The 16,943-nt window shown below is 37.0% G+C and overlaps 1 protein-coding gene across 1 annotated transcript in view; it reads left to right on the plus strand.

Annotated features, from left to right (window-relative positions):
- The window catches only part of LOC115213939 (26S proteasome non-ATPase regulatory subunit 10-like), a 24,750-nt gene extending 10,007 nt beyond the window's left edge, over positions 1–14,743 (plus strand). Inside the window, exons 5-8 of the mRNA XM_036505080.1 lie at positions 4,080–4,255; positions 6,842–6,984; positions 12,646–12,717; positions 14,282–14,743. Coding sequence (XP_036360973.1) covers positions 4,080–4,255; positions 6,842–6,984; positions 12,646–12,717; positions 14,282–14,481 — 591 coding nt within the window. The 3' untranslated portion in view covers positions 14,482–14,743. The remainder of the gene's footprint in view (positions 1–4,079; positions 4,256–6,841; positions 6,985–12,645; positions 12,718–14,281) is intronic.
- The last annotated feature ends 2,200 nt before the right edge of the window (positions 14,744–16,943 follow it).

Here is a 16,943-nt window from a genome sequence, read left to right on the forward strand (position 1 = left end):
CAACGGTTGGAAATCATTCTTCATCAACTCATCGCAAGTCTTCTTGGGTCTCCGTCTTCCAAAGGATCCTTCCACAGTTAGAGAGCGGCACTTTTTACACAGCTGTCCATGTCCATACACATCGCAAGACCATACCAACACAGACGTCTCTCTTGCACACCCCATTTGATGTCTCCAATGCCCAGCTTTTCTCTCAAGGCCCCCATACTCTGTCGTACATGCACACTGACTTTGTACATCCAGCGAGGCATACTGGCTTCATTTCTTTCAAGCCTATGGAAGTCCTCAGAAGTCACATCCCATGTTTCATCGACATGTAACATAGTTGTTTACACACAGGCATCATAACGTCTGCCTTTCAATCACAGGGAGACGTTCTTTGTTACCATTAGAGTTAAGATCACTCTGAACTTTGTACATCTTATACTTATTCTTGCAGCTACACTCATGGAGCAATCAACCACACTCCTGACTTGGCCACCTAGATAGCGGAAACTATCAACTACCAGTAGCTTACCTACCTGCCAATTGATGGGCTCTATTTTCTCTACACTTGTGCTGTTTATTGTACCTGTGCACCTTCCACACAAAAAAATATTATCCCTGTTAACCTTCCTCTGATATTGCTGCAACACTTATGTGTCCATACCTTACACTGGGTACATCTTATGAACTTCCTCCCCATGCTTTTTCTACAGATCGAACAGTGCCATCTTCCTGAGGGGATTTGTGATTTGTCCGCTTTCCTACTTACTGAGACTGGCTTTTGTTAGATTAAGTTTAAGGCCCTTTGATTCTAGTCCTTACTGAAATTTACCTAGTTCTGGAAGTTATTCGGCTATGATAACAAGGTCATCAGCATTGGGGATCTCCTAGAAGCAGTTCATCTTAAATCCCTCTGTTATTGCCTGGAGGACTCTGATAAACAGGAAGGAGCTGAGGACTAATCCATGGTGAACCCCTACTTGTACCCTAATTGATTGCTACACACGATGCCAAACCTCACCTTACTGACAGCATCCCTGTACATGGCTTGTAACGCTCTCACCAACCATTCGTCCATCCCTAGTTTTTGCAGTGACCAGCAAATAAGGGATCAAGGGATTCTATCAAAGCCTTTCTCCATGTTTAACAAATGCCAAGTACAAGGGTTTATCTTCAGCTAGGTACTTCTCCTGCAGCTGCCTTACCAGGAATATAGCATCAGAGGTGCTTCGCTCTGGCACAAAACCAAATTGCACTTCTTCTTGTCTAACACCCGTCCTAATTATTTGGTCTGTGACCCTCTCAATAATTTTCATTGCTTCATCTAATAGTGTGATACCTCTGTAATTCTTTCCGTGCAAGGCATCATCCTCTCTGTATGTGTGTGTGAGCGTGTGTGTGTATTTGTAATTATTTGGAATTTGTGTATACATTTAGAAGTATGCCGCTTAAAGATCTTTCGCTGTTTCGGTTACCTCATGTCATCCACAGTTGAGCTATAAGTGACACTGGATCTACCTCATGTATTCTGCAGTGTTCGTTCAGTTTATAATGAATGAGGGAAGCAGAAAATGGAGTTAACGAGAATTTTTATTCATCGCAACGATTGTTTCAATCCATCTTGCATCGGTCCCTTGCAGGTAGGATATTGTATAATTGTTGTGGTACATCCTCCAGTGCAGATGCATGTCATCGGGTGTCTTCTTTTAAAGAAGATACCTCTGTAAATATATTCGGTTACGCTTGGAATGTTGTTGTTGCCAGGAGGCTGTTGTCTCTCATGTTGTAATCCAAGAAGCTTCTAGCAACAACATGTCAAGTGAAACTGAATATATTTAGTGAGGTATCTTTACATTAAAACAAGGCACCCGATGAGATGCATCTGCACTGGAGGATGCAACACAACACGTTGTATAGTAGCCCACCCGCAAGCGACCGATGCAAGATGGGTCGAAACGGTCGTTGTGATGCATATTCTCATGAACTCCGTTTCCCCAATTCATTATATGTATTTATATATGTAACACTGATGTTTATGTGTGTGTGCGTGCGTGCACATTAGTTTTATGCATGTGGACGCTAACCGGCTCAGCAGTTTTATGAACCCCTTATTAATGTAGCAACATCAAAATTACACATTAGAAATTATAATTCTTCTTTACTTGACTTGATCTGCTAATCATGTGTTTACTCTAGTTCTGTTGCCCTATAACTTACTATAGTGAGGGGCAAATGTAGGACATCTTAATATGTTTATCATGTCTCTAACACATACATGTATCAGGTTATAGAAGATCCTTATGGAAAATTTATTTCACTGACAAACATCAAATGTATTTGATCAGTTTGAAAACTGTAATGACATTGATATCAACCCTGATTTTCATGTAAATTTTCATTTTCCATTTATACCTCCACAAAGGATTCAGTGAATTTAGAAATTGTGAACAAAAAATATAGGACACCATTGCTTGAAGCTGTCTCGGACGGTCACCTCGGAATAATTCAGAGGCTGATAGCCAGGGGTGTGAATGTAAATGCTGTCGACCATGGAGAAAATAATTGCCTGCACCTGGCGTTAGCAACCAAAGAATTTCATTCTGAGGTGGAGCACATAAGGTAAGTTTTAAAATTATTTGTGAATAAATATATGTGTATTTGTGTGTGTTTGAGTGAGAGAGAGAGAGAGAGCGAAACATAGATGTTGCTTGTCACGTGTCAATACACATCTATCAACCCAGTCCTCCATTACCATTTCGTGATCCAATCTTTCCTGCTAAAACTAGTTGTATTATGTAACAAACGATATTCCATCTTCTTCCACCCTCAAAGGTATCGTCTCTCAACGGTGGAGAAGTCTGATATGTTGTCCAATATAAATACATATTTCTTTACTACCCACAAGGGGCTAAACACAGAGGGGACAAACAAGGACAGACAAACGGATTAAGTCGATTATATCGACCCAGTGTGTAACTGGTACTTATTTAATCGACCCTGAAAGGATGAAAGGCAAAGTCGACCTCGGCGGAATTTGAAGCTTTGTGATTGAATTCGGTGGGCGGAAGTTACTGCCGTGTGTGTATATGTGCGTATAGCTGCTCAGTGCCTCTCCGAAAGAGAGAGGGGGAAATACAGCCATCACACTGTGAAGGAGAGGTGACCTATTGGGGAGAGGAGATATCCTCAAATATCAATATTACAGGGTAGAAGAGGGGTCAGTATGACATGATAGACGATAACATTTATAGTGCTGGCACCGTGATAAATAGATCCAGTCCATTCTACGAGGAATTCGTCCTGAAACAGCTCTCTATTATACTTCTTTTATACCATTCATATGCTCTGACATCTTGTGGAAATGTCACAACATTGTTGAATTTTAGAACATTAGAGAATGCGTGCAATGACACAAGGTCCTTCCTGTGTTTATTTGTACTTATGTACTTAGGTTTTGTATGTACAAATACGTATATTCATATACAAAGACACCAACATCTATCCATCGGTAGATCTGATGTTGTCAACTGTTTCTTTCCCATATAAATAAAAGTCACTACAGATGTGTGAATCTATTTCAGACTGTTGATGGTCATCTGTAAATTGTAATAATGCCTCCTTTGGTGACATGGACCTCCTCCGGTACCCATGATCAGTTTAATAACTACAATGTGTTGGTGTGCTGCCTCAACTGTGACACTAATTCCTACTTCCTTTATTTCACCTTCATCATCCAAAGATGTTTATTAATTAATTATGGAAACATTATTGATATGTTTGGATATGTCTGTGTGATATTGATTTTGTTATGTCTGAAGAAATTACTATGTTGTAGTTGTTCTCTTTCCTGATATAACTTACATTGTTGTCATGTTGTGTTATATTTATATATAACACAAAAAATGTAGCTTGTCATGCTTCCATAAGTATTTCGTTTGGTATGACCAGGCAGTGTTTTGTATTTGATTATTTTGATATTTGTTCCATTATATTTCCTCTTCTTGACATGAAGCTATGATTTTGTTTCTCTATCTATGTTCGTTTATTATTGAACTTATCTTTATATATATATTACAACATTTCAACCGATGTAGTGGTCCTGGAAACTCTCTTTGAAGACGAAAGATAGGCTCTGTTCTACAATAGTTGCTAGTTACCTATTCGAATCGGGAGCCACTTTTTATCAGAAAAATATGGAGGGTAGGTCACCACTGGACCTCATCAAGGATGGAAATTTGAAAGAAAAATTAAAAACCTTTTTATCACCAGCGTAAGTATTTCTTGGCAATGACAAGATAAACCAGTATATTTCCTATTTTTTATATAATCATGTCTATTTATTCGTTTACTTTTAATTCTAGCACTATATTGTATTGTCACTAGTATTAGCCATGCATTGGGATATATCTGTCTGCGCAATATCTTTCTTCTGTGTCCCAGTCAGTCATCATATGCAAGCTTTCATCCTAAAATAATCTACAAACACGCACTAACAGTATATATATATATATATATATATACATGGTGTGTAAGATATTTGAGGACAGATTTATGTTTATAAAAAAGCAGATATATAATAAAAGATAATAACTTTATTTATCAAAAATGCTTTCAGGATAAAAATAAACCTTCTTTTCTATAATGTTATTCAATAACGCCATCTTCAGCTTTAACAACTGCTTCTATATGAGATCTAAATCATCTACATACTCGAATCAAATGGTCCTGGTTCATTTTGAACATTACTCTGACTATGGCAGCTTGCAAAGAATTTTGAGTTATGAGCGTGATTATCGTTCGCTCTCTCTCTCTCGTTCTCTCAACAACTCTCCATGTGTAACAGTCCAATGATTGAGATCTGGTGAATTAAGAGGCCAAATGTTAGGGGTTATATGATCATGAAAATTTTCGACCATCTATTCTTTAGTTACTAGAGCCATGTATAATAGTGCAGTCTTACTGAAACACATAAGGCCCCATTGCATACACTGTCTATTCAGGGTTTAACAATAGTTTTCAGGACCTGACGGTAGGTGGGAGAGTTAGCTCTAAGGCCTTGTGGAAAGAATTAAGGTGGCATAACTTGTCCTTCATAGCTGACAAGAAATACCAAATCAAATCTTCTTCAGCTGGATTTTTCAGTTTGTTCAAGATACTTTTAGATTTGATGTAGTGATTTTCTTTTGCTTTTTCTGACAAATCAAATAAGATATATATCTGATGTCTTCGTGGACAACATTTCTAACTGTTCCTTCTGACACATGGAGATCTTTTGCAATTGAACTCATGGACTTTCTGGGTTTGTAATCAATGGTCTGTTGAACTTGGTGGATAAATTCAGGTGTTCTGATGATTTCAGAGCGTTTAGAATGCATTTGATGCTTTGATACTGGTGATACATTTTCATCTGCAGTCTCTAACTCCTTACAAACTTTGTAGATGAAAGATCTGGCAACTTTTAAAAATTGAGATATTTCTAAATCGCTATGCTCGGCCATTACAACCACAATAACAGCATGTCTCTTTATTTCTTGAGTAAGCTGAGGGTCTGCCATTATTAAATTCTGAAACAAAGTTTATACAGTGTTGCACGTTGTTCAATATCCTCAGACCAAATCGCATCACTTTTCCATGTTGTGTAGAGTCTTGATACAAAGGAGCTACAATACATATCCTCAGGTGATATATAAGGATGAAACCAATATGCAATTTTATTTTCATATTTAGCATTATCAGAGGCAAAACCGTATGCACATACCTGAGAAGGAGGTTTAATCCAAATAGTCTGAGTTTTGATCCAATCAACGGAGGTAGGGGACATATTTTGGAGGAACACAGTTAAAGTGAACAAGTTGTAGATCAATGGAAGCTTCAGCCATACGAATGAAGATTGCATCATGTCTGTCAGCTTCAGTGACTTTCTCAATGGGCCTGGATTCAGCTCTCACTAGGGGCAAGTTTGTATGCTGAGCATTCTGTTATGATCCTTCATTTTGCAGTTCTGTAAGGATTTTTGAGATTAATATCCTTTAGAACAAATGTCCGAAATTTCCCCATGCATGGTCAGATTTTAGTTGGCAAAACTTGTAGAAGATACGTGAGTCAGGCCCTGAAATGACCAATACGGTAGTTGGACCATTTCCTCCAGTCCTTCAGTCATAGGACCATTATGTACCTTCTATTGGTCTGGGACCATCTTGAGGTTATTGCTACATTAATGCCAGATAGAAATATAACGATTACTGCACATTAATGTGTTCTCAAATTATGTACACACACACACACACACACACACACATACACACACACACACATGTATGTATTAAAAATGATTTTCAAGGCATTGTTCTATTTTAGAACTATGACTTGTTTTGTTACATAGTGTATCTATAAAGGAAGCCATGGCAATTGTGTTCTCTCTGCCTATCTATAAAATTTGAAATCAAATATCAAAGTACAGAACGCTTGTTAAATAGATTAGATGCAATAAAGTATTTGTTATATACACGTTTAAGAAAGTGTAATTACACAAATGAGCTTGTGTTCATTCATGTGTTTATTCAAAAGAAATGGAGTCTATGCTAGAATTGACGTATATTTCTTCAATATATGTATCCCATTGTGTTTTTGCGATTTTAGACGTGTCACAGTCAATCACATATTTATCAATATGTGTATAATTAAATATATATATGCATTTGCATGTGTGCACTGTTCATACACACACAAATCTGTTTGAATGTAATTGTTAAAAGAAATCTCTTTCTAATGTAGTCTTACTCTTCATTGTAATGTCTCGTAATATTCTCTACTCTGAACAGGTACACAATGTAATCTTTATTATTTTGTTCTACAGATGTACATATTGTCAAGTGATGTATGCCTCTTCCGAATTCAAGCCCTGTGAACATATAGTCCTATGTCCTGATTGTTATATCAGAATTAAGGGGGAATCATGCCTCACTTGTCATCAGCCAATAAGTAGTGTGAGAGAATTTGGTAAGAAAACTATTTGATAATCTGTCTGTTTGTCTCATTGACTTTATGATATATAATACGTATATATAGTATTTAATGTGCTTCAGAATTGTCGTTAGACCCAGATCTGCCATAATCTGGCAGATTAATGTTGAAAGATGTTCCAGGTGTCATTTCTCTGTGATAGTGTATCTCTCACTACATCCACAAAACATTGTCTTTATCCAAATAGAAGACTTGTCACATTTCAAGAGGGTTCTGCACAAGACTAATGAATCATGCCGCAACATAAAACTAATGAATCATGCTGCAACATAAGACTAAAGAATCATGTTGCAACATAAGACTAATGAATGATACAGCAATATTACTAGTAACTCACTGAAATATCAGTACATCCGTTTTTATATCAGTAAACACCAATTTCTAACAATTGATTGTGAGTCATCAAAGTTGATTAATGATTTATCAGTATCTAGGGAAGATGATGATTAAAGACAAAGATATTCCCAAGAACATCATTTCGAGCTTTGCTGAAGTAAGATATTTAATCATAAAATCTCAGCTGAGAGTTTGAGAACCAACATTAGAAAGTTTGACTGTTAAATCGGTTGTTCTGTGTAGGTGTAAATACTGGCAACTTGTAAAAAACGACATGGATATTTTATAAAGTTGTCCTCCGGAAATACATAAAGATCTCAAATAATTGCTTGATATGAGATATCATCTCTTGCGGTATATACAATGAAGGTCTCATCTTCGAATATATACTCTAGAAAGTAAATAAAACAAAATTGAATATTAACTCTGTATTAGAATATTGATCATTAAATGGCTATTTTGTTCTGTCTTGTAAGGGTGATAATACCCAATTCTGCTGCTGGAACTTCGATTCAGCTTTTGAAATATCAGATTCGAACACACAACTACTCATTTAATTTTCCATTGATATCACTGTTAATCTCTACGTTTTCTCTTTCGTTTCTTATATCTGTGCCAGATCTATGATATGGCATTGTTCTCTCACCTCTAGACTTCCCAAACCAACATTTTCCTATCTTCTGCTTGATTCTAATGTCAACCAAGTTGGTCACTGTTAGATTATGTAGGATGTCTTAATAGGCAGCGGAGATTTAAGAAGATTAGAGATTTAAGAGTTAAGAAGGTTAGAAGGTTATTTTGTTGTGCACCTAAATATTGACCTATTAAATGGTAACACTGTTGAATCTATCAGAATGTTGACCAAAACCACTATGGTCACCAGTTGTTCTTTATGATAGGAATGGCTCACAATAATATAGATTATTAAGATTTTTCTATAAAGTATAAAACTTGAAAACACATATCTCAGGGAGTCCAAAGTTTAAAGACAAAGAAGCCAAGATGATGGCAGGGGCAGTTAGTGAGTATAAATTAAAAGTACCTTATAGATTTCTATAAATTAACAGTACCTTATCACCGTTATTACTGTGACTGACCAGGCTATCAGATGTTGCTACACATCGCTGGTTACAATGCGCTTCGCATTGAGTTAGCCTTCAAGTGACGCCACCCCGATGGCTAAGCGAGCAGGCCAACAGAAGAAAGAGTGAGATAATGTTGTGGAGAAAGTGAACAGCAGGGATCGCTACAACCCCCCAGCTGGAGCCTCATGGAACTTTAGGAGTTTTCGCTCAATAAACACTCACGGCGTCCGGTCTGGGAATCGAAACCGCGATCCTATAACCACGAGTTCACTGCCCTAACCACTGGGCTGTTGTGCCTCCACAACAGTACTTTATAGATTACTATAGCATTTATCTTCGCCCGAGTGATTTTGCTTGACAGGCTGATCAGTAATTAGACGGTCCTCACTACTCTATGATGTTTTGGTTCACTGAAGCTGATGACATTTTCAGGAGGTGAGAAGGGAATGTGATGACAAAAGAATCAGGATGCGGGGAGAGAAATTTGCAATACCCCCTCTCCCGGCTGTGGGGTCTTTGTCTTACATGTCTTTTGGCTAAATATGCCAGTACTTGTGCTTTATAAAAAGGGGCCACGTACACTTTGTGAGGTAGTTGGGATCAATAAGAGCATCCTACCATAGAAAACCATGCCAAAGAAACCATCTGGGGCCTGGTGCAGTTGTCTGGCTTGTCAGATCCTGTCAAGATTTCCAACCCATTCCGGCATGGAAAACAAACTTTGAATGTTGATGAAGATGATGATGATGCTGTCTTCCAGTGACTCATCAGAATTCTTTGTCTTAGATTGTTACAGTAGTTTCCTGTCTGGTATAACATATTAGCTCAGTATAATAATATTGATTGGGAAAACCGGTTCAGTGATTTTGATAACATTCATATTGAACAGAGAACATATGTTCACATTTGAACAAAACATTGATGTTCACATATGCAATACATGGAAAGGAATGAACGTATGAGATTCCAGTGTGACTTGAACTCACAACTCTTTTCTAACTATATATATATATATAATTATTGCTTGTTACGATGTTTGAATAACATTTACTGTCCATATATAGACATCGTTATACTGACAATTGTTGGCTTTGAGATGGTTTCAATTGTAAGAGAGTCACTGTTTTCAGTCTTTCACATTTTGGTTTTACTTCCGACTTGATTGTTATGTTGAAATTAGATCATGGAACCTGGTCATTGTTATTTGACTAAGAAAAGAATTCATCATTAGTATTCGGTACTGGAAATGGTTACATTTTTCTATGGTTTCTCATGGAACTACCATAATATCAACTGTGCTGAGACACAACCATATTCATTGTAACAAATGTCACATGTTCTTCACACAGATTTTATACAATCTATATTGATAGTTAGTGTTTATATGCTGCATTAACATGATAATTAATCAGCTACCATTCATTAACTCTCTTAAACTTGTCTGTCTGAAAGTTTCATAGCATTATCTTGTACCCTCATCTGATATTTTACACCTTGTTACCCTCAAAGTAAACATAACTTTTACATGGGTAAAATACGAACTAGTTTTTACAGCTGTATGCCCTTCCCACAATAATAAAGTGTTGATTATCAATAACTATAATGAAATTATACTATAAAACGTAAAACTTGAAAATATTCATTTCAAAGACTCCAACTTCTGTGAAGGATGCCTTGACAACATCACAGCCAGTTGGTGAGTAGCAAATAACAGTACCTCATGGATTTCTATAAATTTAACTTTCACCTGAGCATTTGTAGTTTATCAGAATGACTGAGGACAAGATCCATTCCTAATTTACATCTGAAATATTAGCTGTATAATAATTCTATTAGACATTTTGATATCAATGGAATTTCACAAAATATCCAGCAGGGTTGGCATGGTTCGGAAAATGGATAATTTAGAAGACAATAGAATTAATACTGTATTTTGAAACGGGGAACTAAAATATGTAGTTACTAAGTTTACTGATAGGTTATTGCTGTTGTTGCTATTTAGGCAAATATCTCTCATAATGTGACAGATTTACAATGAAATGTGTTCCTTATGTGAACACCCTGCCTTTTTTTTTCACTGATAATAAATTTATCATTACATCCCCTAAACATTGTCTTTATCCATGTAAAAGTATTAGGTTTGATGTTGAGACAACCGTTCTCTCTCTCCCTCTCTCTCTCTCCCTCTCTCTTTCTCCCTCTCTCTCCAAGATAGACACTGATGACCCTCATCATTTATCATCTGATGTCTATGCTCCTATCGATTGGATGGATGATTCCTATCCATGTCAGTTCTTATTAACAAATACTGTCCGCCTTGATTGGATGAGGAACACATTCCCGCTTTCCTAACATCAACCACTTTAAAAAGGGCCTTGGGCACAATTTTGCTCCAAAAGCCCTGGAAAAATGATCATGTCGTCAACAAAATTAAATGCTCCTCTTTAACTTCTACAAGGAAATTCTGTTTGCAGATACTGAGAACAGAAAGCTAAAATACAATAAAGATGAACTGGATGGATATATGCAGGAGATCCAAAGCAAAAGCAATGATTCCCATTCATAGACAGTTTGAAATGTCCATTGAAACCAGCAATCAAATACCGATTGATTAGTTCAGACTAATTTCAACCTTGAATATAGATGGCAAGATTTACAAGGTTGTATTCACAAAGAGATCAACTGTAAATCTACAGAATAATGAATATGGGACTAAAAGTATCTCAAAGACTGGAATCCTCTGGCATTCCTGGCTGTGTGGAACATGTGTCTTAAATCTAGGATGTGATACAAGACGGAAAGAAGAATAAAAGGGATTGAATGTTGTGTGATTTGATCTGGTTTATGGTTCTCTAGCAAACAAATTGTTGATGGAAGCAGTGGACCTGTTTTATATATGAGAAAAGATTAAGGATCTGATGAGGAGCTGCTATAACAATTTCAATATGCAGTTCATGAGGAAAACTTTCTTGGCAGACTGGTATCATTTTGAAACGGGAATTGCTGTAGTTTCTACAAAATCAGTCATTTGGTTTGTGATTGGTATGGAGATGTTACTTAAATCAGCAGATTGATAAGAAATGGCTCAAAGGAAAACACTGGAGAAGACATTAATGGATTACATAACAATAGTAACAACAAATAAAAGGATATGCAAATAGTTCTGGATTAACTGGGTAGACTGAGGAACTTGGTGAAGAATGTGGTTCAATGCAAATGAGTAATGCAGCCCGTCATTTGTGAAAGGTCAGCAGAAACAAGTGAAGGTCAAAATAGCAGGAGAAACCCTGATGAAGTTTAAAAGGAAACTTGAAAAACTAATACGACGATGGTACACTACCTAATTTTGCAATAAGAGTAAAGGCATTGAGATCATGTCACAGAACGAAGATGGGTTAAAAGAAATAAATATGCCAAACATTCTGGAAAATAAAAGATTTGGAGCTCGCACTTTGTATTCCCGTCTTTCTTATATATTTTTGAGTATCAGTCCTTTTGTACCATTTCAGATGTTTTCACTGCAATAATGTGTAGATGTCCAGTTGTATGTAGTGAATGGGGTTTTGTACAAGTGTACAGTGTTTTAGGACACCTGATATCACTTTTTGTTTCATCTGTGGAGAACTGATCATTGCTCACCTTTATTAAGGAGTCTTAAAATATTCCCTGCACCAGATAATGACCAGGTGACCTGGGATGTGGGATGATAAAATTCAAGATTTCCAACAGCAAAGAGATTAGGTATTACCTTTATTTTACTTGAAGTGGTGTGTCATGCATTTGTGACGAGATCTTTGGAGACCACATTGGATGATATTGGACTTTAGCAGAAGATGAGGAGAATGGTGGTTAGTTCAGAGGACAGTCACATGTCATAGATTTGGTAGAGATATATGAAAGGAGAGAGAGAACTATGAGAAGAAACAGTCTCAGGAAATGATAATTAAATGATTTAATTGCAACATTGTTAGATTATGTAGGATGTCTCTGATAAAGAGAAACAAAGTTTCAGAAAGTTAGTCTATTTTGTTGCGGGCCTAAATATTGAGCTATTACATGGTCCCACAATGGAAAGTATAAAAATACTGAGCAAAACCCTAGTGGTCACCAGCCAACCACTGATGATAACAATGTCCCACAACAATAAACTACAGAATATTTATAGAGATAAATAAGTTTTACAATGAATTATAAAACTTGGAAATATTTATTTCAGGGAGTCTAGTTCTGAAGGAGAGGGATCTTCTGAGAGTGGCTAAGAGGTTAGGACGTGATTGGTGGCAAGTAGGTGAGTATATTTGATTTCTATATATTTTACTTTCACCTGATCTATTTTATTTGTCAGAATGAATGAGAACAAGTTACATTCCTCATTTCCAATTGATAGGTTACCTGTATGACAATTTTATTTACGATATTCCTGATATTTCATAAAATATCAACTGAGGTTAGCATGGTTGGTAATAATGGATAAACTAGAAAATACAAATGGCATTTAATATTATTTTTTGGAAGAGGGAACTAAAATATATTGTTTAAGGGTAAACAGGTGAGTGAATTTCTTTTACATTTTCTTTAGGTTCAATGTTAGGTTATTGTAATGAAGGACAAGTACCAAAGTTCACATCTAAAACAAAGCATCTTTATTCAAACAGAAGACTTTGAGTTTGGTTCTTCTTGCAGCCATTATTTATTGGGTTATTGTGTTGGAAGCTGATAATTCCAATTTATTTTGCCATTTTGCAATGACTTTACCACATGACATATGTCTGTAAATGCTTCAATAAAAAGAGATTTAATAAAGGTGACACAGCGAAATCCTATCATTCTCCTCAGGCGAAAAACAGAGAATTTCTTTAAGGGAATTTACCAGAAAATGAACATTCACAATTCAAGCCGAACTGCAGAGGGCATCTCTCATTGAGACTGACATAATAATAACTGAATAGGCTTTGAAGAATTGATCGAACCTGGAGTTCATTGGAGAAGTTTGAAATGGGATTGAGTTTGACTTAGAATTATCGACTGTTGGACAATCACTGATCATTTGATTTCCAGTGTCCTCTTGGGAACTTTGCAAGGTAGTAGATGGCACAGAGGGACAGTACTTTCATGACCCTTTGAATACCAGGTCTGAAATCTAACAGAATATGACAGATGTATGGGGTTCTTCTAAAGGGTCTTTGGTACTCAATAGGATTTACAGTTCAGAGATCTGGGAGTCTCTCCAGGTTGAGCCACGTCTCCTCCACATCTGTGGTACCTCGGACATGTGATCAGGGTGTTGCAGCAATGAATTACAGGACAGGTTCTCAAAGTCAAACCAATGGAACAGGATACCGAGGGGGAGGCCAAGAAAGAAATGGTTGGATGATATCCATAGTCTTAGTTCTTCACATCATAGAATACAAGCAGAATGTCTAATGATGGATGCTTCTGATAGGACCCTATGGAGGAGGTGCCTGAGGACTCTTTCACCACAGCCCTTTCAGGAATATTGAGCGGAGGAAATGGATGGATCATATGCTTTCACTGTTGGAGGTCAATGTTAATTCTTGAGGTTCTGATATACTTTTGCCTCCACAAAAGTTTTCCTGCCCTCATTTACCATATATTTTCTCAAGTATAATTTTCAATTAATTTTCTTTAAAAATCTCACTTAATTCAAACTCTTTGTAATTTTTGTCTATAGAAAACAATGTCTTATATTTTTCATGTTTCTTAGCTATTTCTTTTTTTACTTCTCTATTGATAAAGTTTGTTTGTTATATTCATAACAACCTACAGTACACAGCGTTTTATGTTATTGTCAATGTTGTTGCATTTATTTCTTATTGTTGTGTCTTTTGCAGCTATTTTTTTAGAAGTTGATACAACTGAACTGAAAATTGATGATGAGTCTATTGTCACTGTAAAACAAGGCTACCTGATGCTTAACGAATGGTTCAAAAATTGCGACCCAGAAACACGGACACACGCAACATTAAGTGCAGCTCTTGAAGAAGCTGAATGTTTCGCTGCGATGGAATGTCTGTCATTAGACGCAAAGTGAATTTCTGTGTAACTGTTGTTGTTTAGCCTCAGACTAACCTTGACCAAACAGAGACTTATGATCAAACACATTCCAGCCAGGACCATCATGCCTATTTCCAAAGAGAACCCACAACCACATTGTCCAATATGCCCTTCTGTACAGTGATATCGTGTGAATTTAGCTACCAACAGGTATATCAACCACATAGTGATCCCTTCACTGGTTTGGCTCCTTTGTTAAAAATTCACATTTAAAATAAAGACAAACTTTGAAATGTTCATTTATTGTTGTTGCTGTTGTTGTATATCTAATTTATTGTTGTTGCTGTTGTTGTATATTTAATCCCCTCCCTAAACAACCCCAACAGCTTTAATATCTTCAGCTATATTGATAGTTATCTACCTTCAGTTTTAGCTGAGAGTAGAATGCCTGGTATATATATATATATAGATGTCTTTTCCCTTTATATATCCTATAGAGATAGTATTTCTATATAATGCATGATGTATCTAAGGATATATCTCACTTCGTGCTGTTGTGGTTTAAGACAGGCCTCTCCAAAGTGGCGGTGGTTGAATAAAAATTCAGGGAGTTTTGAGTGCAATATACAATATTTTAATTTTATATTCTTACTTTATGACCTTTGTTATTTACTAATTACTGAAATTTTCGTCTGCAAAAAAAGAACTTCACTATTATACATATGAAAATAAATCCAAAAAATTATAATTAAACAATAGCTGTGCTGAAAAAGTCTGAGATAATAAAATAATGACACAACATTTGTTGTTTTAATTGCATGTGATTGTGGAAAAGCCACAGTATCTCTCTCTTTTTAAATAACTTCAGGTAAAGGAAGAGTACAATTCTTCCCTACAATATTTACCTTCATATTACTCCACTGTTATTACATGTTATTTTAATTTGACATTAGATTTCAAGTTTTTACAGCAGAGACCAAGATTAAATAAGTAAAACACATGAGACCTTCATGTACCATTCGGTGTTGCTACATGGTTTTACTTCACAAAGACTTTTTAGCAACTGCCATTTGGTGCATGAGAGAGTTCGATGCAGCTGCCCTTATCTGCACCTCCTGCCGTGAAGTTGGTTCATCTGGGATACCTGACAGGAAGAGATCCAGTTTCATTTTAAAGACATCTGCATCCACCCCATGCAGGTCTCTTAGGTTCTTCAGGAGGATATTGAAGAGCTGTGGGCCTCGGAAGCCCAGGCTATCACAGTATCTTGTCCTACATCTTGATGGCAAATTTTGGTGTCCTAGGCACCACGCAGTGGCGCCCAGTTCTGGCATTTGTGTAACTCTTGATGCCAAAGTTTGGGACAAGTCCCTCCAGGATCTTCCAGATGTATATTATGGCATATCTTTCCCGCCTACACTCCAAGGAATATAGTTTCAATCTCTTGAGTCTTTCCCAGTAGCTTATATTCTGCATAGAAGCTATCTTCTTCGTGTAGTTACGTTGGATCGCCTCAAGTTCTGTGATCAACTTGACACTGGATGGTGACCATAACTGAGAGCAATAGTCAAAGTGGCTTAGGACAAGTGTCCTCCAGAGGACCATCATGGTTTCTTGTTCTCTTGTTCTAAAGGTTCTGAGAATCCATCCGGCCAGTCGTCTACATTTCATTGCCAATTTAGCAATATGTACACGAAAGGTTGCGTCATCACTCATGTAAATACCCAGGTCACGCACTGATTGTGCCTCTGGGATTGCAATTCCTCTGGGTCCAGTGTATTCATTGGGTATTGCATTTAGTTTTGCATGCTGATAGTATAAAGCTTGAAACTTTTCAGCATTGAACTGCATGCTATTCTTTTCAGCCCACTTGTATATTTTGTCCAGCTCACATTGCAGGCGTTTAGTGTCCTCAGGGTTTTGTATTGCCTGTGAAACTTTTGTATCATCTGCATAACTTGTGATCGTAGCTCTCTGCGTGGCTGAGGGCATGTCTGAGAGGGCCATTATGAACAGTAGTGGTCCCAAAACAGTGCCCTGCGGAACACCGCTCACTATTTGCGTGTTAATGGAAGTTGGCTACTACCACCTGACTTCTATCTTTCAGAAAGTCATGAAGCCATTCTCCCAGTTTTCCAACTATGTTGAGATCACGCAGTTTGTGACATATTCCATGATCGACTTTATCAAAAGCCTTTGCAAAGTCGAGATATATGACTTCCACATTTGAGTGGTTGAGCAGTCTTTCAGTACCCAGTCATAGTGTTGTAGGAGCTGAGTTAAACAGCTTCTCCCTGGTCGGAAACCATGTTGGGTGTCGGGCAGCAAGTCATTTTCTTCAAGGAAGGTGATCAGTTTCCTTCTGACTATTCGTTCCATGACCTTGCTGATGTGTGAGGTCAGAGAGATAGGTCTGTAGTTCTTGGCCTCCGCTCTGCTACCTCCTTTATGAATAGGGCATATTTTACCTTCCTTCAGTTTTCTTGGAAGTTTGCCAGC

This window comes from Octopus sinensis, linkage group LG7 (genome assembly GCF_006345805.1).
Source record: "Octopus sinensis linkage group LG7, ASM634580v1, whole genome shotgun sequence".
Classification (NCBI taxonomy): Eukaryota; Metazoa; Mollusca; class Cephalopoda; order Octopoda; family Octopodidae; genus Octopus; species Octopus sinensis.